General features: G+C 51.5%; 11 protein-coding genes and 1 non-coding gene across 12 annotated transcripts; 5 read left to right on the top strand and 7 right to left on the bottom strand.

The window, feature by feature from the left end:
• Positions 1 to 180: 180 nt before the first annotated feature.
• On the bottom strand, positions 181 to 3,887 carry PV08_08763 (uncharacterized protein; the record flags this gene model as incomplete). Its single annotated transcript, XM_016383087.1, has 2 exons — positions 181 to 2,637; positions 2,691 to 3,887. The coding sequence occupies 2 exons, from the start codon at positions 3,885 to 3,887 to the stop codon at positions 181 to 183; spliced, it is 3,654 nt and encodes a 1,217-aa protein (XP_016233790.1).
• Positions 3,888 to 4,479: 592 nt separating this feature from the next.
• Positions 4,480 to 6,204, bottom strand: PV08_08762 (uncharacterized protein; the record flags this gene model as incomplete). Its single annotated transcript, XM_016383086.1, has 4 exons — positions 4,480 to 5,188; positions 5,234 to 5,674; positions 5,777 to 5,823; positions 5,875 to 6,204. 4 exons carry the CDS (start codon positions 6,202 to 6,204, stop codon positions 4,480 to 4,482), a joined length of 1,527 nt encoding a protein of 508 aa, XP_016233789.1.
• A 1,298-nt stretch (positions 6,205 to 7,502) lies between these two features.
• Positions 7,503 to 8,417, top strand: PV08_08761 (uncharacterized protein; the record flags this gene model as incomplete). Its single annotated transcript, XM_016383085.1, has 2 exons — positions 7,503 to 7,553; positions 7,602 to 8,417. The coding sequence occupies 2 exons, from the start codon at positions 7,503 to 7,505 to the stop codon at positions 8,415 to 8,417; spliced, it is 867 nt and encodes a 288-aa protein (XP_016233788.1).
• Positions 8,418 to 8,868: 451 nt separating this feature from the next.
• Positions 8,869 to 8,965, bottom strand: PV08_08760. The gene has a single exon. It is a non-coding gene; the product is annotated as a tRNA-Ile (tRNA).
• A 1,351-nt stretch (positions 8,966 to 10,316) lies between these two features.
• PV08_08759 (uncharacterized protein) lies at positions 10,317 to 11,798 on the top strand (the record flags this gene model as incomplete). Its single annotated transcript, XM_016383084.1, has 1 exon — positions 10,317 to 11,798. The coding sequence occupies one exon, from the start codon at positions 10,317 to 10,319 to the stop codon at positions 11,796 to 11,798; it is 1,482 nt and encodes a 493-aa protein (XP_016233787.1).
• Positions 11,799 to 11,970: 172 nt separating this feature from the next.
• Positions 11,971 to 13,262, bottom strand: PV08_08758 (uncharacterized protein; the record flags this gene model as incomplete). Its single annotated transcript, XM_016383083.1, has 3 exons — positions 11,971 to 12,365; positions 12,465 to 12,874; positions 12,946 to 13,262. 3 exons carry the CDS (start codon positions 13,260 to 13,262, stop codon positions 11,971 to 11,973), a joined length of 1,122 nt encoding a protein of 373 aa, XP_016233786.1.
• Positions 13,263 to 14,790: 1,528 nt separating this feature from the next.
• On the top strand, positions 14,791 to 16,056 carry PV08_08757 (uncharacterized protein; the record flags this gene model as incomplete). Its single annotated transcript, XM_016383082.1, has 5 exons — positions 14,791 to 14,837; positions 14,893 to 15,131; positions 15,187 to 15,236; positions 15,285 to 15,877; positions 15,933 to 16,056. The coding sequence occupies 5 exons, from the start codon at positions 14,791 to 14,793 to the stop codon at positions 16,054 to 16,056; spliced, it is 1,053 nt and encodes a 350-aa protein (XP_016233785.1).
• A 543-nt stretch (positions 16,057 to 16,599) lies between these two features.
• PV08_08756 (uncharacterized protein) lies at positions 16,600 to 17,172 on the bottom strand (the record flags this gene model as incomplete). The annotated part of the gene is made up of 1 exon (XM_016383081.1): positions 16,600 to 17,172. The coding sequence occupies one exon, from the start codon at positions 17,170 to 17,172 to the stop codon at positions 16,600 to 16,602; it is 573 nt and encodes a 190-aa protein (XP_016233784.1).
• A 913-nt stretch (positions 17,173 to 18,085) lies between these two features.
• PV08_08755 (uncharacterized protein) lies at positions 18,086 to 19,320 on the top strand (the record flags this gene model as incomplete). Its single annotated transcript, XM_016383080.1, has 5 exons — positions 18,086 to 18,271; positions 18,378 to 18,455; positions 18,566 to 18,608; positions 18,666 to 18,730; positions 18,841 to 19,320. 5 exons carry the CDS (start codon positions 18,086 to 18,088, stop codon positions 19,318 to 19,320), a joined length of 852 nt encoding a protein of 283 aa, XP_016233783.1.
• A 1,060-nt stretch (positions 19,321 to 20,380) lies between these two features.
• On the bottom strand, positions 20,381 to 21,029 carry PV08_08754 (uncharacterized protein; the record flags this gene model as incomplete). The annotated part of the gene is made up of 2 exons (XM_016383079.1): positions 20,381 to 20,795; positions 20,857 to 21,029. The coding sequence occupies 2 exons, from the start codon at positions 21,027 to 21,029 to the stop codon at positions 20,381 to 20,383; spliced, it is 588 nt and encodes a 195-aa protein (XP_016233782.1).
• A 38-nt stretch (positions 21,030 to 21,067) lies between these two features.
• On the bottom strand, positions 21,068 to 22,172 carry PV08_08753 (uncharacterized protein; the record flags this gene model as incomplete). Its single annotated transcript, XM_016383078.1, has 4 exons — positions 21,068 to 21,366; positions 21,428 to 21,625; positions 21,778 to 22,033; positions 22,095 to 22,172. 4 exons carry the CDS (start codon positions 22,170 to 22,172, stop codon positions 21,068 to 21,070), a joined length of 831 nt encoding a protein of 276 aa, XP_016233781.1.
• Positions 22,173 to 23,425: 1,253 nt separating this feature from the next.
• On the top strand, positions 23,426 to 24,139 carry PV08_08752 (uncharacterized protein; the record flags this gene model as incomplete). Its single annotated transcript, XM_016383077.1, has 3 exons — positions 23,426 to 23,615; positions 23,776 to 24,002; positions 24,089 to 24,139. 3 exons carry the CDS (start codon positions 23,426 to 23,428, stop codon positions 24,137 to 24,139), a joined length of 468 nt encoding a protein of 155 aa, XP_016233780.1.
• Positions 24,140 to 24,324: the final 185 nt, after the last annotated feature.

Below are 24,324 nucleotides of genomic sequence, written 5' to 3'. Positions count from 1 at the left end.
CTCGATGATCCTGGAGGTTGTATACATCCAAAGGGGCTCACGCGATGGGAAGTAACTAGCATCATGGATAGCGGAACGAATTACATAGATAAACGAATGAATGCGTGAAGTGAGAATTCGGCACATCTCTCACTAATAGCGAGGCACCGCATTGTACAATTACTTGTGTAGTGAGTAGGCCTAGACATTCGCCTTGATCCACCGCCACGTCTTGACCATGTACTCGTCATCGAGTCCCGGTTGCTGCTCACGGAGACAGGGCATCCGCACATACGTCTTGTCCATATCGAATCGCAGTGCCGTTTCGCTATTATCCACCATCTGCGCCGGCGAATGTTGGTGGCGGCTGCCATAGACGCCTTTCCAGAAGCCGAGTAGTTTCAACGCCGGGTGCAGACTCGTTTCTCCTGGTCGCTCGTGCAACGAGGACAGAGCGTCGAGCCACTCACCGACCGAGACGACCTTGAAGTTGTCGTGGCGCGACAGGCAAGCCAGCAGGTTCGACCAATTGTGCATGCCGGTGTCGGTGTACGGATTGAGGACGTGATGTACGGGTATGGGCACGGAGACGGGGAGTCTTGGGGGCTGGAGACTCTCGTGAGTGATTTTCCCGCCGTCTTCGTCTCCCTTTTCGTTTGGCTGGGAATGAGGACCAGTAGGAGGAGGAGGAGGAGGTGGAGTAGTGGTACTGGTACTTGTAGGAGCAGTAGTACTGGAAGTGGTGGTGGTGGTGGTGGTGGTGATCAGGTTGGTATCAGTCTCCCCTACTGTCAACGTCGACAGTGCATCCTCTACAAAGGCGCGGGCCGCCAGGTCGACAGGGAGCCAATTCAGGACCTCCCAATCACCCAGATCCGGTAGCACGCCCGTGACTTTCGAGCTGCTCAGCATCAAGGGGTACGCTTCCGTCTTGCTCCAGACGCCCGTGTCGGTTGCGCCCGACAGCTGGCCGACGCGGGATATGCTGATGCGCGAGTTCAGGCGGGTGTGAGTGTGCGCGGCGGCGCAGATTGCTTCGGCGACCCATTTTGACCGCGCGTAGCCTGTTGGTCCAGAGGCACTGGGCGTGTTGGAGACAGGGAGCTCCGGAACATTGATGGCACTCTTCGGTCTCGTGCTGCGAGAATGAAAAGTGTCGGCGTCCGTGGTGGTGTTGGTATTCGTATTGGTGTTGGTGTCAATGTGAGTGTTTATGTTCGTACGGATGTCCATATGGACTTTGTCGGTATGGTCTTGATCGGTGCTGTCAGGACAACTGCTGCATGACTGATTCTGATGATACGCTGATACACTCGCCACGCTCGAGCAGAAGATCAACCTGGGTGGATATAGGCGAGGCGATGAGAGTGAAAAGTTGATCAAATTCCGGAGACCGGCGAGATGGGTCGCGGCGAAAGAGCGGAGGGGAAGCAGGAAGTTGACGGACCATGCAAGGTGGAGTATCACGTCGACCTGAGATGCGAGGGTCGTGTAGTCGGATTGCGAGAGGCCGAGAAGGTTGTCGGACAGGGCGCATTGCCAGATTGTCGTGCGGGCGGTGAAGTCTGCCGGGATTGGGAGGAGACGGGAGGAGAAAGCTTTGAGGACACGTTCGCGTGAGGCTTGGGCCGTTGAACCGCGGACGAGGAGGTGGATGTGGGATACGCGATGGTTGGAGAGGAGTTGGTGAAGTATATGTGAGCCGAGAGAACCTGTGGGACCTGTGAGGAGGATCTGTAATCCCTTTTGTTCCGAGGTTGTGGCTGTTGTTGTGGTTGAACCGAAGGACGACGGCGAAGAGATTGGCGAAGTGGCATTGTCTTCAAAGGTGCTGTATCTTTTAGCGAGATCGAGCATCAGGGCGTGTTCCTCCGAGGCTGTGTCTGCCTTGTCAATTTTGTCGTAAGCTTCGCCTCCGCGTCGTATGCGTAGAATGAGGGCACTCAGTCGGGATATCGTTCCTTGGTCTTCAACGACAGTGAGTGGCAAGGCTGAGCCGTCAGGGATGAGACGCGAGAGGCCATGGCGGATCTGGATGCAACCGATCGAGTCAATTCCATAAGCGAAGAGGTCGGTGCGGTCATTGAGAAATTCAGGATCAATGACTGTTCTGTCACTGGCGATGTCTGTCACTATCTTGCGCACAGTCCTGGGGATGTCGTCGTCTGACACGTTCGAAGTTTTATCTGCTGGAGCGGCCGAGTATGCCTTGGAAATATTGCTGGCGTAGCGTTCTTCGGCCCTGCTTCGAAGAATGGTGCCCTTGCTGCTTTTCTCGAGTCCTTTCTGGTCATAAAGCATGGGAACTAGCATGTTCCGGGGCAATCTTGCGTGACTTTGGCCGACTCTGTTCAGCTTCTCAACAACGGGAGCTATCGTTCGAATGAAATCATCGTCTGTAAGTAAAGCTGCATCTTCCGAACGGAAAATGAGAGCTCCTGGATGGGGTTGCCCGTTTCCAAATATCAGCACATTGTCAACAAGAGGCAACGAAGCTCGGATGGCATCTTCCAACGGTGCAGGGTCGAATTTCTTGCCAGTGACGAGTGTAAGTTGCGAATCGGCGCGAGAATGGTACCGCCACGCATCAGGGATTGTCGGGTGCGCGGCGAATAGGTCTGCTGTGGCATACGATCCGTCTTCACGATTGTGTTTTGCCTGGCAACGGGGGTGTTTCAGCAGAGGTGGTCCCAAGGCGGATAAAGACTTACCATGTGAGGCCATCCAGCTTGGATTACCAACTCCGATAGGCCGTCTTCTTGTGGTTCGAACTTCAAGTATCCTTGTCCAGGTCTCACCCTCAGATACTGCCATTCTTTGTCCTTTTGAAATTCCCGATACGATGACATGAGAAATCCACATTCAGCACTCCCAAACCGTGATATTAGGTTGACATTCGCACCAACCAGCTTGTCACCTACTTCGGGGGGAAGAGCTGCTCCGCCAACACCTACGATGTCCATTCTTTGTAGATATTTCAAGCCAGCCTCGTCTTCAGACATCATCTGCAAGATGTACGGCACTGATGAGAAGTATTTGACTGGTGGAACACCTTTACTGGCTGCACACAGTGCTGTGTCCAAGCACCTGCAAACATTCGCCGCCGTGATGGGCAGGTCTTTACCAGGGAAGAGCCATATGAGAGCGTTGCTTGTCCATGCTCGAAACAGGTCTGCAACTCCGCCGTGATAGAGCGGCGTCGTGGAGAAGGATGCATGCTCTGTCCCATCAAGGCTAGGCAGCACGCCTACCGCTCCCTGATGGCTCTGGGGTATTGGCTCGGGGATCCCAGTTGATGTGCCAGACGTGTGATGGAGATATGCGATATCAGATCGCTGGATCCCTTCGGCTGGTTTTGGTGGACGCGACGGTGTGCGTGCTATGATATCCAAGACGTCTTCCTCTGCGAAAGGAAGGGCAGTGGCATCAATCGGCAGTCCCTCTGATTTGGCAGATTCTGCAGATGCTTTTTCTGCTAGATCCTTGTAAACCTCATCATAGATTAGACATTTCACCTCGCACGATCTGCATAGGTGAGCAATTGCAGAAGGAGAACACTGTGGTGCGATCAAAAGTGCAGCATGTCCCCACCGAATTATGGCGAGCCAGGTGAAAAGGAACTCAGGTGAACTTGGACACAAGAGGGCAATAGTCTGCTTCGATCCGCTCCTTAATTTCGTTGATAGCGCGTCCGCAACGACCACGGAACCTCGCTGCACCTCCTCGAATGATAGAATATGAGGTGCCCATCGCTCAGATTTGTGCGAAGAGGAGAAAAAGCCGACGGCCGGGAGTTTTTGTTCCTTTCGAGCCTTGTAATCGACAAGTTCTGTGACAGTCTCGTATTCCTTTCCATGCTGGTGCAGGACAGCCTGTCCAAGATCACAAGTGAAGTATGTGGGCTCCATTTTTCAACTGGGGGTTTGCTCCCACTAGCTGGTATAGTTTCTGCTGCTGTGAGCTCCCAAAACTAACAAAGGCGTCTTGTTGGAGCGACGGAACAGCAATGCTTGCCACAGCCAACTCCCAGCATTAATCACTGGCACTGCGGTTGCCACGTGTAACCATGAGGCTCTACCGTGACGGGATGACTTGACGAGACCTGTCAACTTAGATATGAGCAGGAAATATCCTATGTATGACCGAGAACGACAAATGGCACGGTACGATCGCGGTGTTGACATCATGACATGCTTGAGGTTAGGTTGACTTCGTTTCCCAAATCCACCGGTGCTGTGTTTCAGGCCAACAAGAATATGCGCCGAACTAAAAATATATTGATCCAGTGTTTTGTCTTTTAGGGTGTTACAAGCAATTTGTACCATATGGCTGACGTTAGTGCTAATATGGATACTGGTCTTCGAGCCATGGTATTGTGCCTGAAAGAGGAAAAACTATCTTAATCCAATAAATTGTTTTCTTGAGTTTTCTACTCTACTCCGGCTATCATATGTAGAGCCGTGAAGGTAAAGTATTTTCGAGCCAGACTAAGAGAATTAATTAATGGACCCCGTTGACGCGAGAAGCATTGATGTGGTTGCCGTTCAAGTGCATACCGTTGGTATGACCATTCAAACCATTTGGCCTTCCGCTTGCCAGGCCATTTGTAGCAACGTCCTTAGCCCCATGGAGAAACCCAGTAGGCTTTTCGTCAGTAGTTGCGTGCTTACTAGCCTTAAAGACACCATTGGTCATCTTGCCATCTGCATTCTGATGTCCGTTAACATGAGAATCATCGTTCAGAACGTTTAGCTTCTTCTGTCCGTTTGACATTGTACTGCTTTCAGCAGGTTGGTTGTTGACTGTATAGCCGGTGTCACTGGCGTCAACGAAAGCCTCGAGACCTTCGCCGTTCCTTGGGAAGTTCTTCATTAGAGACTTGTGCTTTTTCAGGGCAGCATACATCTCGTCCATGGAGACGTCATTTAGGAAAACACATTTTCCAAGGGGGCTAGGCACCGCCGCACGGAGCAGACCATCACGTGTCTTCAGGATGGCCTTGGTACCCTTGTCGAGAATCTCCTCGTCGAATTGGTGGTGGTCCATAGATAGACCTGCCCTAGAGAATAGAGACAGAAGTCGACTATGATCCTCGTCACTCAACAGCCCGCGCAGATTTGCCAAAGTTGCAGAATATGCCATGTCAATGGAAATTGCATGGCCATGCCGAAGAGGTACGTCTGGTACCAGCTCGTGGAGGGGTGACCATCTAGAAAACGTCAACAAATTTCAACTCGTTATCCCGTGAACTTACGTATGCCCATAGGCGATGACACGATCGAGTCCAATTTCATGGAGGTTCGGCGTTTCGAGCTTCAGCATCTCATGGATACCAGCACGATTGATTGTATCGGCAGCTTTTCGTACTTCTTCAGGAGCGCCATCAGTGCGTCCGAAGCCAGTCTTGATGAGTTGCTCACAGTATTTGTCGAGTAAGTCAAAGGTCGGAAGATGAGCGCATGTGGAAATCTTGATCAGTTCGGCGAACCCATTCCGGATTTGCGCTTCTGGCAAGGTGCGCAGGAAGCCAAAATCGAGGAACGTGTGCATAGGAGCATGATAGGCTCCCAGCCTATTCTTGTAGTTTCCGTAATTGACAGCAACCTTGATTGAGACCGATGCGTCGATCAGACCAATGACGGTGGTCGGAATACGAATGTAATTCGTGTTTCTGCGGTATGCCGCACAGGCAAAACTGCGAACTAACAGTTAGTGACAACGTCGGACGGTACAAAAGCCAAGAATATATATGGGCCAGAGTGCCTTGGAGTCATCTTTGGCAGGTGGTATCCTTTACCCAGCAACATCAGTAACTAATCCACCGCCGATGACGAGTACAGGTTCCTATGAATTATGAGTCAAGGTTCCGTGGGAGCCATGCGGAGAAACACTCACCTTTCTGAAGACACCGAATTTGTTCATGGAATCGACAATGCTGAGGAAAGTGTCGATGGATTTGGCCTTCTCACCAATCATGGTCTTATGGATGTCGAGATCGATCTTGTAATGATCGAAGTATCTTTGCATCTGCTCGCCATAGACATCGAAGATGTTGGAATCCATGACGGCCAGGCAGCGTCCCCATCGTTGGTAACAATCAGCAAGATCTCGGTTCCGGGCATCGAAAACTCCATCGATGAACGTAAAGTCGTACTCGATCTTCTCGTAACCCTCAATATGGAAACCGGCCGGGGTCTCAGCGACAGATGCTTTGAGATCAGACATTGCGAATGAAAGTAACAATAACAGGGGGGAAAGATATTAGACAAGTAAAAGCGCCAATGAAGATCGGCTGGGGGAAATCAGAGAAGAGTCGGCTTAATATACCCAAGCACCTACAATCACATTGTGCAACGATTCGATGGCTAGTTGGTGGAACCGATCCTGCTCGCCGAATGCCTCAAAGACGTCTTCCATATAGATGGTTGTAAATGCACAGGGCATTTCCACGGCAAATGCAATTGTTGGACACCCTTGGAGCTCTGGAAACAATGTTCCACCCAAATGCTTGGTGGAGCCCCGAGCAAAGCGAGATTCATGAATCGGTTGGTGTATCCTTCGTATGCGAGGCTCCCAAAATAGAGCTAGCATCCCATGTAGGAGTTCAGGCAGGCATAGTCATGATGTAGTCGATTGTCGTCTTCGAGAAACGACATCATCCTTGGTACTTCAAAAAGGTCCAGAAAATGACTTGCCTCCACCAAGATTTGCAGGCACGGCATGCGGAGGTGACAGGCATTTCTAGATGCTAGCGCCATCTTCGGGTAGATTGAGTTGCCACGGAATCAAGTTGCAGCCAGTCCGACAGCGTGGAGAAAATCCACTGAAGATCAAGAAGAAGTCGCAATGGTGGGCGGCCAGGCATGAAGCAGTCATAGACCGGTGACAACCTGAAGTAATGCAAGGTGTTCTCCAGAAGGGGTAGATGGTGACGGTGGTTTCGCAGTGATGGATACAGCAGTCATGACGGTGGGACAGAAAGTATGGAGTCAAGAGGGAAGAGTGACAATAAACTGGAGACGGTTGAGGAGCAGGGGAGATGCAGGAGAGGGATAACACGCTATACCAGAGTAGGACTGGCGGTCTCACGCTGGTTGGCTCTTTGCAACATCACCGAATCATCAACCTCTCAACGCGTGCTGCGGAGGTATGAACTTCTCTGCTTCCACGAGTACGAGTCGACTCACGGCTAGCAGCACCTATACGACCCACTGTGAGACCAGAGTCTGGTCTTGGAACAGGTGACGCCCTGAGCGTGCGTCGAGTTACTGATCTCTACAGGTCGGATCTGCATCCGGAGATCTGATCTGCGTGGACTCTGGCTAGGATACCAGGGCAACATGATGGAGTGTTTCTGCACGTTGGTATCACGTCTCTCTCTGCCTAGTGAGATTCGAAAAATTGGCAAGCCTTGACCGCTGTTGTGCATGCCAGTACAGCTTTCTCCCCAACATTCAGTCGCTGACCAAAGCCTATTTTGAGCAAAACCTCGCTCTACTACCAAGGCAATTCTAGAACAGAAGATGGCGGATTTCGACCCGGAGAAGAAGTATCAAAAGCAAGAAGAGACATTTGTATTTACCGCCAAACCCTCACCTGATTTCCCTGCTGATTTCATTCAGTTTGACGATGGCAGAGAAATCGAGCTCCTGCATTTCATCTACGGTAATCCTGACCTTGAAAACATCAGGAACTCGCCATCCAAGGTCTTGGCTGCTATTGACGTCTTCGCACGGACGAAGAAGTACCTCATGAATGTTGGTGAAGATAAAGGGCGGATTGTAGCTGATCTGATTGCCGAGGTCAAACCCGAGGTCATGGTCGAGTTGGGCGGTTACGTTGGTTATTCCTGTATTCTCTTTGGCGACGCTGTCCGCAAGGCTGGGGGCAAGAGATATTTCAGCCTGGAGCGAAACCCGGAGTTTGCTGCAGTTATTGCATCGTTGGTTGACCTCGCTGGCCTGAGCGACATTGTCAAAGTCATCGTCGGGTCAAGTGATGTTTCCATCAAGAGACTGCATGCCTCTGGAGACCTCAGGCATATCGACCTGATGTTCCTCGATCACTACAAGCCTGCTTATACGAAAGACTTGAAGCTTTGCGAGGAATTGGATTTGATCACTCCCAGCTCCGTCCTCGCCGCCGACAACGTTATCAAGCCTGGAAATCCTCCATATCTTGAATATGTCAGAAGCAGCGTGGAACAAAAAAAGCGAGCCACCAAGCTTGCCGACACGGTCAATGGAGTGGACAGCAGATTCGCGGATAAAACGACCAACCAATATCTGAAGCGCGAAGGTCAAGCTCAACTGGATGAGACTCGGGTTGGTAATCCGCTTCTCATCTATGAAAGCAAGCTCATCAACAGCTTCGAACCATCCGGCATTCCTGTAGGAAGACCATCTGTTTTCAATTTTCTTGAATCCCCCTTTGACTAACACATTGCCAGGACGGTATTGAGATCACAAGGTGTGTGGGAGTTGAGGCCTCTTAAGCTAAAGCAGACACACCGCTGCAACGGCGTCAACGATAGCATTGGACATGAAGTCGTCCAGAATAGCATTGCGGTTCCGAGGAGCTTCGGCGGTCTTGAAGCCACCCTACGTGCCGCCCCGTCGAGCTGGACCCAAAATGCAGATAATGCTGCAACACCTTTGGTTTCTTCCTTTCAACGAGCAGTATCGTTTCTTTCCTAAATGCCATTTTTTGCGTCGTTACTCTTTGCTGACAGGCAGTCGCCCTGAAAGGCTTCCGCTCGATGTTGAACTCAAATAGTGGGTCTCGTGATAAAATTCACCCGCACACACCCCGCAAAAATTTTCTATCACAACAAACTGATGCAAAAATAAACGAAAAACCACAATGTGCAAAAAGAGAAAAAGGAAATCATGGTCAGTATGAGGCTTGAACTCATGACCTTTGTGTGTTCCAAACGTGTTACCACGGGGTATTAGCACAACGATCTAACCAACTGATCTAACCGACCATTTTTGTGTGCGATTTCTGGAGCAAAAATGGGCCCTTTTACCTGATAAGATTTGAAAATTTTCCCATCCTCAGGCGGTGGGTCACTCAGGATGGGTATCCTTGTTTCTGTACCGTCCACCCGTGCCCAAGCTCACCCTGGATGGCAAGGGGGAATTGTGGATGACTTTCAATGGTGATACTGTCAAACTTTTAAAGCCTGGCGAGTACGCAACTAGTCTACGTACCTATCCATAGAGCCCAGGGAGAAGCTCGGGAAACCATAGCATGTAGTGCAACAATGGACGGTAGTGCACACAAGAGTGAATGCTCACTCACATACGCGATTCACTAGGATGCGACGATACTATTCAATCAACAGATACCGAGTCCTGAGCTCTGCCGAAGAAGGCAGTATATTTTCAAGACCCCTAGGGCAATGCGGTCGACTTGGTCAGCTGCGGAGACAAACAGATGCTGCTTGTCGGTTGACGAGAGGTAGCGTTCGCCGCTGAATATGCCCGATGAGCAGGAGAGCATCAACGTCAGCGTCCACGTGGTGAAGCTGGTTGGGGCAGAAGACAGGGATCGCTCGTCTCGCCAACTGATAGCTCACGTTACGTGGGTAGCTGTAAGGATCACAGACAGGCATGCTAGAATATCTCAGTCAATGGGAGGCAGTGAATAAGTATTTGTCAACCCGTGTCAACCCGTGTCAACCGGGCGATGGTTGTCACTCTCGAGTACTCACTCCATTGCTTCGTTCTCAAGAGATGCACGAACCCAAACGACTGCTGACAGTGCTCCGTAATATTGGATAATCTGGGAACCTCTGTCGAACACCTGGTTGCCTTGACGTGATTGACTGATCGTTGGATGGAGAAGCTGAGGGCTTGATACCGATGTTCACCTACTTACGCCGTACTTCACTGTAGAAGTACGGTCGACTGCAGTACTACGGAGTGAAAATCAGCGACGACCAAACTCATTTGCACCGAGTTCAACACATGAATATCACGAATCTCCGTCCATGAGGGTCTTGGAGGTTCGTGATTTGCAAAACTCTGCAATCTGGAGTTCGAATAGAGGTCTGGCTGTGGACTGTCCTCAGAGTACTGCATGTGTTCCGTGTCGTCTCTCCAACGAGCAGCCTCATAGTCCACCCCCGAATGTCGTGACGTTGACATTTTCGATTTGGACCAGCTAACAATGCCAGGTCGGGCCTTTTCCCTTTTTTCTTCCAGCATTTGAAAAAGACCCCGTTGAACATTTTTTTTTTTGCATTTCCTGTGCGCGTACGTGTCTGAAGCTTTCCGGACGGGAAGCTTTTCAACGCATCGCTGAGCACCGGTATCTACCTGAACGTGGTGGCAATGCTCGACGGAACTTCGTCCGTGCTAGCTCACAGATTGCAGAATGCCAGCCTGTTGCTCCTCAGCCTCGTCTTCCTCCCCTTAGACACGTTCGTTCTCATATCTTCTTTTTTGGTTGCCTTCATCTTCCCAAGCCACGCAGGCGGCACTCCTCGACAATTTGAGAGCGCCACTGGTCGCAATTCTCGAAAGATTCTTGTCACCGGGGTGGGTATGACCAAAGGTCTCGTGCTGGCTAGATCATTTTACGAAGCTGGACATGTTGTTGTCGGGGCCGATTTTGAGCCAAATGGGGCTCTTGTCTGTGGGCGGATGTCCAAGTCACTGCGCAGGTTCTACACTCTCCGAAGCCCAACGACGAAGTCCGGCTCCGCTCCCTACATTCAGAGCTTACTGGACATAATCACGAATGAAAAGATTGATCTCTGGGTCAGTTGCTCGGGTGTGTCGTCTGCGGTTGAGGATGGCATGGCGAAGGAGATCGTTGAAGGTCGAACGGGCTGTAAAGCTATCCAGTTCGACGTCGAGACCACGCAGACGCTGCATGAAAAGCACACCTTCATCGCTCACACAAGGGACATCGGCCTCAATGTCCCGGAGACGCACGAGATCCGCAGCCGCGCCGAGGTTGAAAGCGTCTTGCGCAACGCCCCTCCTGGACGTCGGTACATCATGAAGACGGTAGGAGTAGACGACGCTGCCCGTGGGGACATGACGCTGCTCCCCAAGAGCACGCCGATGGAAACGTCCAAGCACCTTGCGAAGCTGAGGATCTCGGCTGAGTCGCCCTGGATCCTGCAGCAGTTCGTGAAGGGCAGAGAGTACTGCACGCATTCGCTCGTGGTCAACGGGCAAGTGAAGGCGTTTGTGGCCTGTCCGTCCGCAGAGCTCCTGATGCACTACGAGGCACTCGACCCTACTTCTGCACTCAGCGAAGCAATGTTGGCGTTCACCAGGAAATATGCTGCCGTTGGCGGGCCGGCTTTCACAGGACACCTGTCTTTCGACTTTATGGTGGAGGACGACGACCGAGTTCTGAAAGCCGCAGACGTAACGCTCTATCCGATCGAATGCAATCCACGAGCCCACACCGCTGTGGCGCTGTTTAATGGTACGACCACCATGGCCGACAGCTACCTCTCTGTCTTGGACAAGGGTCCCACTACACGAAGCTCAAACGTCGTCCGACCACTTTGTAACGACAAATATTATTGGATCGGTCATGACTTGGTGACGCGAGTGTTCGTTCCAACTCTCGAATTTCTGTCGCTTCAAAGTACGGTGCGAGATCTTATGCGGAACTACATCGACTTCTTCACCCATCTTCTGACCTGGAAAGATGGGACGTACGAGGTCTGGGACCCCTTGCCCTGGTGGTGGCTGTATCATGTTTATTGGCCGACGAAATTCTGGTCTTGTATCTGGACTGGCTCGAAATGGAGCCGGATCAACGTCAGTACGACCAAAATGTTTCAATGCTAGATGGATATCCGTGGAGTGGATGGGTAGATAACTCTGGGCCGAGAAATACGTAGTACTGCCCCTGAGGGTTCTCTAGAAATTCTATTTCAAGTCTCATCTGAAAAACCTCTTTGTCGAATCGAATTACTACTCTTCGCCGCCATTAGGAAATTCATTCGTACTCTTACTGCCGCTAGCTCGGATCTGGCAATCCTAATGTTGTATTCAGGTAGACCACTTCTTCCCAAACCTCCAGAAACGGGCGACAAAACACGGCGCGCTTATACAAAAACTTGTCCAGAACAGCTTCAGCATCCCTGAACCTTCTCACTCGGAGCACGTTGCAGGTTCGCCGAATGAGCTCGACAAAACGTGTTCGTTGGGAACCAGTGGCTGAGAAGGCGGTGTAGAAGCATATCCACAACAAGGCTTCAGGGTGGGCCGGCTGCCAGTCGAGGGAGGACGAACCTTGAGACGCGCATGTCGGAGAGGGAGAGAGGGAGGCAAGGAGGTTCTCGAGGACGGAGATTATGCTCATGAGCTGAGCACTCTCCGGGAGGACGTCCGGGAAACGCCATACGCCCGTTGCTGAGGAGTTTAAAAAGGACCCATGTTAGAGATTTTAAGGACATTTTCAACGCACGGGGCTGGGATCTCCAGTGGAAGGCTATGCAAGTAGGTACTCACCAAAGTAGATCAGCATTGTGAGGCGACAGCAGCCTTGAAGTATTTGAGACTCGGTGTGAACCGTGGGGGATACAGCGTCGGTGAACATCAAACTCTTGTAGTCGAAGCTCAAGAGGCGGTGTTGAGTTGCTACGCATCGGTATTCGATGTCGTCCAAATCGGAGACGGTTGCGACTCGGGTGGTGAAATGTTCAAAGCCTTCATCCAAGGTTTGAATCTCGGAGAGTATGCCTAGTGATTCACGGTCGAGAATTTGTGACAGTTCCGAGCCATGAAACGCGGGTTGTTCGATCGGCGGTGGTGGTGGTTGTGCTGCGGTGGCAGAAACATGGTTGAATCCAGCAATTCTGGCGGAATACAGCGGCAAACGAGGTCTTTCGAGAATAGTCATGGCAAGCATACAATCGGTACTGTTCTCGTGGTCTAGTCAACAAGCTGGACCAACGAAGAGGATCGGGAGAGAAAGGGGGTGGGGCCGTACAAATTTAAGAAGAAGGCCAGGAGTCGTGGTAGAGTTTGAATGCCGCCTCGCAGCTTCACTACTTGTGACAGTCCCGCCAGATGAATTAGTGCCGAAGAAATGTCGCCTGAAATCAGGTCGGCCGCGGCGAGATAGAGGATTGTGCCAACAGTTGTATCTGCGAGGGCTACTTCATCCTCGGTGAGAAGCTGGTTGACTAGCTGATAGGTCTTGCTCTTATGGAACGAATAAGACCATCTGAAAGCCGTCACAACGTTAGGCGGTCTGCCCTGGGTTTGAATGAGCTGCAGGCGATGAGCTGCAGCCGCAGTGAGCATCGAATGACAAAATGCTTTGTCGGAGACTATCATTGGTAGGAGGAATCGCTTTGTGGGATCATACTCGTCGTGTCCTCGTTTAAACAAGAGGAGGCTCTTGTAAGCCGCTCTAGGCCCCAGCACGTGGACATCTATAGAATATACTCGTCATTCCTCGGATGCTTTTGACAACGAAAGATGAAAACCCTCGAGGTGCCCGGTCTTGATCCCCACCATAGGATAATGTCAAACTTACAGTGGTACAGGAGGATCTCCCCATCCCCGTTCACTGGTACAGCTATCGATGCGAAGGGGTCAAATGAACTGCTGGATTGGGTTGTTGCCGATATTGAACTTAGCCTGTCTCCCATGTGGCCTAGATGGGCTCGAGATGCATGCGGAGTTGAAGTATGCTCAGCTACGAGTAATCTCCCCTTCTGTAAGACATGTCCGGCGCATTCCGAGCAAGCCTCATCGAGATTGGAAATGTTTTCCGGTTCCTTGCTGTCGTACTCGTATACTATGTCATCCTTATCCCCGGTGAGGATCCTTTGATGGCCAGCATAAGTAGCCGTCCACGTTGCTACAGCCTTCCCTCTCTGTTTCCTGAGCATATGTTGCCGCACGTGCGATCGGATTACTGAGTCATGATTTTCATTTCGGCCCGTTGGCCCAGAAATATGAACAAATCGAAATGCCATGAGGAGTGTTGATCCTTTACAGTTTACACTTTCAAGAAATGCCGGCTATTGTCGTCGCTCGTCTTCGTGCGTCGAGAAGGCATCTCGCTTGCCATTCATATCCGACGAGTTAACTGTCCAGGATGCCATGACTTTCCAAGGCTTTTCTTACATCAGCCGGCGGTATTTTGTGTCCGTAGCGCCGCCGATGCCAAGTGATAGGCAACGAAGAAACAAAGATAGCGAGGGAGCCGTCGTTTCCGCTCTTTTGTCCGTTTTGGGATATCATTGGCCATTTGAAGTTAGTTCCCAGAAGCAATCTCGTGCCAGCCCATAAAGAAATGCAGCCAGGGCTGAAGTCTTCAGATCCGCGCTCTTGTGCGTTTTGGGATGTCATTGGCTATTTGGAGCTAGTTCGTGTAAGCAGGTGTTTTCCACGCACCAATCAAGTATTCGTAATGGCAAGCAGCGATCGCTTCGTTTTTGCGATATGTTTGTCGAGAGACTCATCGTACCGACGGCGTGACGCGAGGATACACCCTTTGTCAGCGAGGCAAATTCTCGTAAACACGAGAACTTGACTCGGTGCAAAGGACATTCGAAACGTCCTTGACTTGCCGCAGCGGAGGATCTTGGGCAATCATCGGAATGCATTTATGGCCGCTGAGCACCAAGCTGACAAATGACAGTTTAGTCCACATACCAAAATCCAGTTGAGAACATGGGTAAGGGAGAAAGAATTCTCTTCGGATACAGCATGGGCAGAGGTATATAATAAGCGACCACACATCGGCCAGAGACCCAAACCTAGCATCAGTGCTCATGCAAAAAGGTGCAGAACGTCATACAGAACTCGTTTACGATCCGCGATGTCTACCACCACCAAGATCCTTTTGACCGGAGCCACGGGCTATATGTGAGTCGATGAACATGGCCCTTTGATGGATAAGCAGCTGAAATCGAAACCCCAGTGGCGGCGAGATTTTGGCGAATCTCCTGAAATCGAAATACGACTCTTTGAAAGCATCTGCCATCACTTGCGTGGTGAGAGGGGACAAGGCCGAAGCGTTGAAAGACCTAGGCGTCAAAATCATCCAATTCAATACCCTCGACGAAACCGAGATATTAGCAGACGCGGCTGCTGAGCATGATGGCAAGTATAATGCTCCCATCGACCGCATGGACAGATTGCTTATTGAGATCAACAGTCGTCATCCACGCTGCATCTGGGTTCCATACTCTCTCTGCACGTGCACTTGTCCTAGGGTTGGCAAAACGGAAGAAGAATACGGGCAGAGATGTCCATTACATTCATGTAAGTATGTGGTGAATTAGCGTTCCATCCCATCACTCACCTGAATAGACGTCGGGAACTTCTAATGTGGCTGATCGCCCAGTCACAAAACAATACCTCGAATCTGGCTACCCGCTGTCTGATAAGGAAGATATCTTCTCTTACTTGAAGAAAAGAGACGAAGACGTCCCATACGCTCAACGAACGTCGGATGTGGTTGTGACCGAGGTTGGGCTCGAATACGGCGTCAAGACATACATCATGATGATGCCATGTATATACGGCATCGGTGCACACCCCCTGCATGAATTCTGCCACGTTCCAATTTTGATCCGCTCCGGCCTGAAACTGGGAAAGGTTCCTGTCGTCGGCGATGGCTCGGCGATATGGGATCATGTCCATGTTGAGGACATGGCGAGTTGTTATGAGCTCATCTTGCACAGAATCCTTACACAGCAAGACGTCCCAAGTGGCAAGGATGGCATATATTTTGTCGAGAACGGCGAACATACGTGGCAGGAGATTGGCCAAAGAGTTGCTGATGCTGGTGTCGCGATCGGCGCCCTAGAAACAAACGAGCTTCGATCATTGGACCTGGCTGAGGCAAAAGATATCCTGGGACGAGGCTGGGGATTGATTGCTGAAATTGGATGGGCATCCAAGTATGTGAAGTCCTTGAGCCTGGCTGAGATATGATAACTAACGATCGGCGAACAGCTCCCGTACGAGAGGCCACAAAGCGCGAGCGCTCGGATGGACGCCACAGAAGGGAGAGGACGTCTGGAAAAGCCATTTCACGGCCGATTGGGAGGCCATTCTTAAGTCGAACTCCAAAATATGATATCATCATTATAAGGATGAGTATTATTATATAAAAGCCTCTAATCTCGTCAAACTTCCTCCAAAATTTCTGTCTATTCATAAGCTCATAGATGTTACGTTTCACCACTGGAAGCGTCTAGCATAGGTGAACAGGTAGCCATGCCGGCTAACCACGCCGCCGGAGCAGGCCCCCGGCATGTCCACTATAGTCAGATGGAAGATGTGGTAGGGTTTCGCTAAGCTCTCTCTGCATTTACGTTCTTTTCAGAAGTGTGATCTCATAGTGTGCTAGTTGCCGCTTTTTACCTCTCACTTATTAACCCTTTTAAACCGAACTTACTTGAGGAACTGAATGACTTACGCCCAAGGGGTATCTTTACCAGGAATCAACTAGCAGGCGAAGCCAAGGGCTGGTAGCACTTCTTCTGAGAACTCTCTATGTATGGCATGACGGCTCACAAGTCGATGTCCTTGGCAGTGGGACCCTTGGGGTGCATACTCCTTGAACACCAGGTCATCACCCGCGCATCTTCTGCCGAAGGGTGTCGACCCACGAGAATGTTCACCGCATGAATCGTTGACCAATCTCGATTCTTTTCTTGATGGAAGCCATGTCCTCGCCTGACTGCAGCCTCTTGACCAGATCTTCCGGGTCGAAGTCCGTTCCCATGGGGTTCTGCGCAAACTCGGGAGAAGCCAAGAACTTCTCGACCTGCTCGTTGGTGTCGAAGTTGTCGACCTGCGTCTCGACCTGGTTCCCATCCGGGTCCGCGTAGTAGATGGAAGTGGTTGGGCCGTGGTTGACGCACCACACCGGCAGGATCCCGTTGGCCCTGCGCTGGAGGTAGGACAGGACCAGGTCTTCCATCTTGTCGTACGCGAAGGCGATGTGCTCGAGACCGCACGTCTGTTGGTTCTTGGGGCCTGTTCCTGGAATTTGTGCGATGGCGACACGATGGTGCTCGTGGTCGTACGTCAGAAACGAAATCATGTCGTTCTCGAATGATGCATGGGCCCCGAGAAATGTTTTGTAGAAATCCACCATGGGCTTGAGGTTGTTCGTGCGCAGGACAACGTGAGCCAGGTGGTTGGGCTTGACCACTTGAGTACCTACGTTGTCGTAGTCTACTGCCATGGCGCGAGAACTCAGAGAGAGAGAGAGAGAGAGAGAGTGTGTGTGTGTGTGTGTGTTTGTATGTTGATGCGAAGACGGTAAAACCTTGCAAGTATAGTGAGCGGTGGAAGCAGCACAAACTGGTAGAAAGGTCTGAGGATCTTTATGCGGTCTTGAGCCTCGACCATGACAACAACTTTGGGTAGATGAGATACGTGACAGGTGATAATGGTCAGACACCATATCTGCGGCACCCACCAGCAATGCCTGGTCCATGCGAATACTCCAAAGTCCGAATTCCAAAAACTCCGGGGTGGCTCGGCTGTTGCAGGTGGATTCGATTCCCATTTCCTCCGGGGATTGACAAGGCCGGCCAATCAAGTTTGCCGATCGACCACAGAGGCATGGAGGACGGAATGAATGAATCCTCACCCTTGTGATTGGGACAGGTCCGGAGCCGGGCTCGTGCCGCGTATGTCGGCTTCGAAAAGTTTTACCGGGTCCAGTACTTCCTAACTACGTCAATAGGTTACGTTCAACGATGATGGTTCGGTGGTCCCAGGATGGTTTGACCAGAGTCTTATCTCCAGATTGTCCGCAACATATGCCACGGACTTCGGAAGCTCGACATGCTCTGTGTACTCCGCTGCCTGAACGCCCAGAGTCCGCCCATTGGCCCAGGTCCCCAGCAGTGCCGAAGACCAGGTGCGAAGACTCAGTACAAGTACTCCCTGCCGAGCTTTGCTGCAGTGTCTTGTCGCGACTCTCCGCTAGGGTACTTCGTTTAGTTGGACTTGTGGCCTTCGTCACGGAGACACATCCTCCATTCACTCATCACTGTATCGCCTCCAAGTCGAGAGACTCATGAACTGACATTTTCACTTCCACTGACACCACGTGCTTCTCCATCGAGTCAAATTTTACATTTTTAACAATGGTCTCCTCATTCCCATTCCGTCGCCTTGTGCGCTTCGAGAACGAGTCAGGCGAGGTCAAGTACGGCGAAGTGGCGTCAGGAGATCTGAAGACTCTGGTCGGTTCGACGGTTGAAGTCTATACTGGACAAGTTCCATGGGATCCCGATTTCCAAAAGAGTGGCCAGAAGGATGTTATTCACAAGGTATGGAGGGAGAGTGAACGGAACAGAGCATCTCTCTCTTCCCCCCACCCCCTCATGATGAGATATCTATCCGACGCTGATCTGACCAGGACACTCTACTCGACAGGTTCTCGCACCTCTGCCTCGTGTGCCGATTTTCAGTTGTGTCGGGCTCAACTACAAGGCACATGCGGCCGAGACAAAGGTACGGCGGAACAGAGATGCTAGTCGATTCTGGTCCGGTGTCATAGATATATCAGTCTCAAAGCAGCGTTGGTTTCAACACTCAGAGCTGACCAGGTGTTTTCGATAAAGACAAACCCACCGGCATACCCGATCCTGTTCAACAAGCCTTCTTGTAGGTGACTCAGGAGGGTGCAGTGGATGTGCTCATGCTAACGGGTTGATCTTTCAGCTTGTCTCGCCGGTCCAGCCGATGATATCCCAATCCACAAAGATGCTCAATTTCTCGACTACGAGGTATGGCAACTCCACAAGCCACAGGCACGTTTTACCTGGTTTTCAAGACGTGCGCCTTAGCTACTGCGACGCTCAAACCTCTGGCTGACATGGGGAACCTGTCTGTCTAGGGCGAATTGTGTATCGTCATTGGACAAACATGCAAGGACCTCTCAGAGACCGACGACGCGCTAGACTACGTGCTCGGGTATACCGTTGGCAACGACGTCTCTTCTCGATATTGGCAGATGCCTGACAGATCCGGTCAACAAGCAGGTTACTCGAAGAGTTTCGACAAGTTTGCGCCCCTCGGACCCGTCATCTGCTCGACTGCAGAGATTCCGTCCCCAGGAACTTTGACTTTGGTCACGAAGGTCAATGGGCTTGAGCGTCAGAGAAGCAGTATCGAGGACCTGATCTTCACCGTGCAAGACATCGTCAGGTTCACGGCCAGGGGGCACACGCTGGAACCGGGCACAGTCATCATGACGGGCACGCCCAGTGGAGTTGCGGCATTTATGAAGCCACCGGCGTGGTTGAAGGACGGGGATGTTGTCGAGATCACCATCGACGAAATTGGCACGATTTCCAACAAGATGGTCTTCGAGTAGTTTTTTCCGATTCATTGAGGGAGCGATAGTCGTCAAGACTGGGTTCCGGGCCGCCTCGTTCGAGGCTTGAAGATAGGAAAACCACGAGACCACGACACTAACACCCAAGAGATCCATGAATCAGCAGAGCCACCACAGTATCATAGTGAGTGAAAGCGATTCTCCCTGTTTCCCAGGCCCGCTTCTGTCCAGTGACAATCTCACGACTTACTGCAAGCCCATGTCCCTGATTGATGAGTCCGAGTGAGCGCAGAACTGCTGTCATTGGTAGTTTCGTGAATCGTGGCCCAACGGCATGCCGTGCCACCATCATACGGGCACTCTGAAGTGTCTGGGGGCTCCCTCTCCATGGGTTTTGTGTGACTTTGATCCTTCCGAGGCGACGATTGGCCCTGTCAAAAACATGACCTGGCTCGTTGAGACTGCCCCAGATCCCTCAACCTCCAAGACAATGTCTCTGCTATTAGGATCAAAATGGGATTTCAAGACGTCAGGTGCTTCTCCAGACTTCCAGTATCCAAAGTCGAATGAATGTTTCCGATCTGATCTGAGTGGTCTTGCAAGCTCTCAAAAGTGTTCACACTGTCGAAGCGTCAATGTTGACTGATTCACCGCGAACCAAATGCTCCAATATTTGGAGCATTGTATCCAAAGCGCTCTGCAGCGCCGAACTCCACACGCATGATAACGAGTCGCGCTGAAGGTGTAATTTGACTGCGCGGAGATATTCCGAGTCAGTTTTGGCGGCGAAGCGGCTGGGCTTGTCGCAGATGTTCCTGTGCAGAATCGCCGAGGTGGATAAGTATTGACTTGTGCGGATGCTGCAGCAAGTTTCAGATTTGAATACTGAACAGTCGACGAAGGTAAATACTTACGAGAGGGGAAATAAACTTCCACCAGTGTTGCCATCAGCAATGCTGGAAGAGACAAACATTAGGAGACTTCAAGAGTGCCTCGCGGTGGGGACAACAACCACGGTAACTTGCCTGTTTAAGATTTGGACGTATGAACGTGCTACAGACACCACCCTCGTCTCAATGGCTTGGAGTGAGGATCTATGTCAATCATGGATGGCCTCCCAATTTGTGGTGATCGCCGTGATACAAGCCCAGTGAATCGAGCGCAAGAGATTGAAGTAATCGAGATGAAATGGCGCCACCAGCATATACGAGTTCCAGTCGGCAACCACGTCTGGTCCCGGTTGAAGTGTAACAGGCAACTGATCCCTCCACCGCGTCAGGGTATCGTTAAGATCCTTCAAGGCCTCTAACCTGGTATTTGGGGTGATGCAAAGACTGTTGATGGTCGCGAATCGGTTCGAGAGTTCGGTCAGTCTGGCATACCAACAGTGGATCGCAGACACCAATCCAGCAGTGTCTGACGCTTTGGTTTGGTCAGAGCACAGCGGCAAGATGTCGACATCGTATGTCAGCTCGCGGACTGCAGTTGGTCTTCCCTCACACATAGGGGAAGATCTGTGACAAGCAGACAATGTTATGAACTCTAACCGGCATGTCGACGTTGCTCACAACTCACGTTTCGAATTTAAAGGCAATCCACCACAGTTGAGATCGAAATTTGATCTCATCTGGATCAAGGTTGAGGTCCAGAGGACTTCTCCTGTGTAGGCCGAGTTGCTGACACATGCGGATACTCAATCCGCAGAGAACAGATGCCAGACTGTATTGACCGTGGAGTTCCAAGAACATGGTCAGGGGAGAGGTTAGATCATGTATGTCTCATGTCGTCAAGAAGCACGCACCAGAAGCAGCATCACCTGCAATGCCACCAGGGAACTTTCGGTCATGGGAACGTAGACCAGTGCGCAGGCCTTTTGAAACAGATGACAGGAGAATTGATCCAATGGCGATGAAAACGCAGATTTCATCCCATCGCTGGCAGCGCCAATCGTGAGGACCAGACAGAAAAGTATGTATTGTGCCACCCGATGAGTCTTCTGGTTTCGATCATACAATGACTCCCAGCTGGCTTGGAACTGATGTTCGCGCAAGATCGGGTAATACGCTTGGACATTATCGAAGTAGGCTGTCGGCAAGAGTAAGCGACCATGAACCATGATTGCTTCGGCGAAATGGACGACCCTTACCGTTCACGCAAATCGCCGCAAGAGATTTTGGAGGTAATTGTCCTGATGAGAGCTCCATTGTAGCGTCTGAATCGAATTTGGCGATATGTTTTGCGGCCTGGACAAGCCATTCGAAGTTGAGGTCACTCGAGAGCTGAGGGTGTTTGGTTTTGGAAGTATGGATGGCACTTGCGAGTGTGGCACCGCTAGAATCAGATCCTGAATCCCGAGTCAGCGAAAAGACTGCGAATACAGGGCATTGACCCTGCCTAGATAGCCGCCTTTGGCATTGGCGATGCTGATGAAAAGCCCCTCTGGAATATGACTCTCCGATCTGGCGCTCCCGGAAGATGGCTGGAGAGATTCCACACCTGAAAGCTTATCATCCTCCTGAGAGAAGCGAGGGATGGATGTGGGCGTGTACCGGAGAGTTTGAACGTGGTCGTCAAGGCCAGCTACCGGTGGCGCGATAGCTGTTTCGGGCAGGCATGGAGCTTGTGGGTCGTCCAAAGACTCAGAATCGCCGTCCACTAGGTCGCCGAGGAAGGAGAAGTCATGGAATGGGACGTTTGATCTCCGGATCTCATCTTCGAAGAGCTTGTCCAGCTGAATAGGCTGCTGGGGACGCTGCGGGTGAAAGCACAGTCCATTTGCCCCTCGCTATGCTCTTGCAGGGCGAGAGTTGCACCCAGAGGTCTGAGCAAGTCCGGAGCAGGCCCGACCAATGTCGAAGTCCTCGATGCGACTCCCTGGTCTGAAATGCCATGATCAAGGGTGTTGGAGGAGGGGACTTCTGAGGATCGCATCAAGGCGCTCTTGGCTTTTGGGTTGATTGATTGCGTGCAGGCCTTCTGGTAGAGTCTACAGTTCATGCAAGGCCTTTCATTGTAGGTGCATTTGAGCTGTTGCGATAAGTCCAACGTCCGGGAATTTGGCTTGGGCAGAGGTCACGTACTCTTCTGGTTCGACAGTTATCACAGGCGAGCAACGCCGGCCTGCGTCGAGTAGGTTTCCGACCACCGCTGGCTGCCGTGGCTACAGGACCTCTCCTTACCATCTGGTGTGTCGATGTCCTTTCGGCGTGAGGTTATCATGGAGGCAGAAGGAAGATAGACGACTAGGTCTGAAGAGAAAGACGGGGGATTGTGGCCGGTTTGCGACTGGAGTCAAACTCCGTCGCCTGACCCTTGCCTGGCCTTTCGGGGTCGCGGGGGTTTCTCACCGGGCCTAACAAGCTGTCTGGGTGCCCGGTCTTCGCACCATGCAGTTTCCCCGGGGCTAACCCCCTTGCCCGCGTCTATTAGTGGCATTCGCCTCTCTAGGTTGCCCAGGCCACCATTAGCCCGTGAACCATTGCTATGTACCTAAGCTACATGTAGGTACCTAAATAAGCCACGAGATATCGAGGAGACCTCTAAGTTAGTGCCCTGAACCGTGCCCGGAATACCCTGCCGAATATATGTCCGGCTACGTAGAATTTCCTGCGAAGCTTACTGAACAATCATAGGACAGTACGGACTCCGGAATACAGGAATGTTGGCTTCAGGCTCGCGGTTAAAAGCGATCTCGCGGAGTAGTGCTCTCCGTGGACAAAACCTCAAGCCTCGGCTCCGCGGAATGCTGACCAGTGACCACTTGAGATCTACGGATACCCAGTTACCTCCTTTGGACAGTGAGAAGTGGAGTGATGATATGGTACGGAGTACTCCTTACAGTGACCGTTCTCGGCCTCATGGTTCCACAACTTCGGTGACTCAGAATGTCGACTGCGAGGCATGTAGCGTCCGGCTTTTCGAGATGAGCTCCCATTTGCTACCCGTACGGGCTGTTGGGAGCTATGATCCCGATGTGCGTGACGGAGCAGGAAATATACTCTATAAGTGATATTACCCCGTGGCGGATTATCTGAGGCTGATTCCCAAGGTAAACCGTACTGTACATCAAGCGGTCTCCCGACCTATCCACAGTCCAGTCCGACAAAACCACGAGCGAGGAGAACCCTCAAAATCAGACTCAGCCATGGGATACAACACCGCCGAAACAGAATGGCCCTCGTCCATCGAGCTGTCCGAAGCCAAAAAGGACTTCCTCGACAAGTATTTTAACCTCTTGGACACCAACACACCGACAGCGGGTGCCGAAGTTGCGGACCTCTATACCGATGACGGGTACATCATGGGCCACGCCGGGCCTGTCCGCGGCCACGCAGGTACGTACGAGTAACTCTCCGATGATGGTGACGGTGGCGACATATGTGACCTGTCGATTCCACACCGCTACACCCTCCAAAACAAAGTGGCAGAGACCTTGTTGGCCCCCGTGGGGGAAGTGTGTCGCTCCCCAATGGACTAAACATTTTTGCTTCCCAGAAATCCAAAAGTCTCGCGACAATGGATGGAGCGTGATCAAAACGCGGTGTCACAAGTTGATTCGAGTCTACGCATTCGATTCCAGCGCGACAGACTTGCTCATCATCGGGTCGGCCGTTCAGGGCCTTGCGAACGGAAAATCGGTGTCAGGTGAATGGGCCGCCAGGATCTGTCTCGACCAGGGTGCCGAAGACAGTGTCAAGATCAAATCACATCAAGTTTGGGCGGTGAGTGACTGGCGCAGTCGCGCAGTCGCCCTATCTCTAACAGGTCTTGTGGAATCAGACAGCCGACTGACACGAATTGCATGTAGGATTTCGGTGGTGTCCTCAAGGCAATTCAAGAAGCGCTGGGTAGCTCTTGAAAATCAGAGGCGCAACAGGCCGCATGACCTGCTAGGCTTCTATTGATTGCGCAGATGGAATACATGCCTTTTTGTTGGCTCACCATGATGCGCGGACATCGATGAGCGAAGTTGATGGCCCGTAGAATTCACCTAGTCAGGACTCAACAATGCATGATGCTGATGGCGAACGCACTTTTCACTAC

Source organism: Exophiala spinifera (assembly GCF_000836115.1).
Source record: "Exophiala spinifera strain CBS 89968 unplaced genomic scaffold supercont1.6, whole genome shotgun sequence".
In the NCBI taxonomy this organism is placed as follows: Eukaryota; Fungi; Ascomycota; class Eurotiomycetes; order Chaetothyriales; family Herpotrichiellaceae; genus Exophiala; species Exophiala spinifera.
This window is presented reverse-complemented; position numbering and strand designations above follow the sequence as displayed.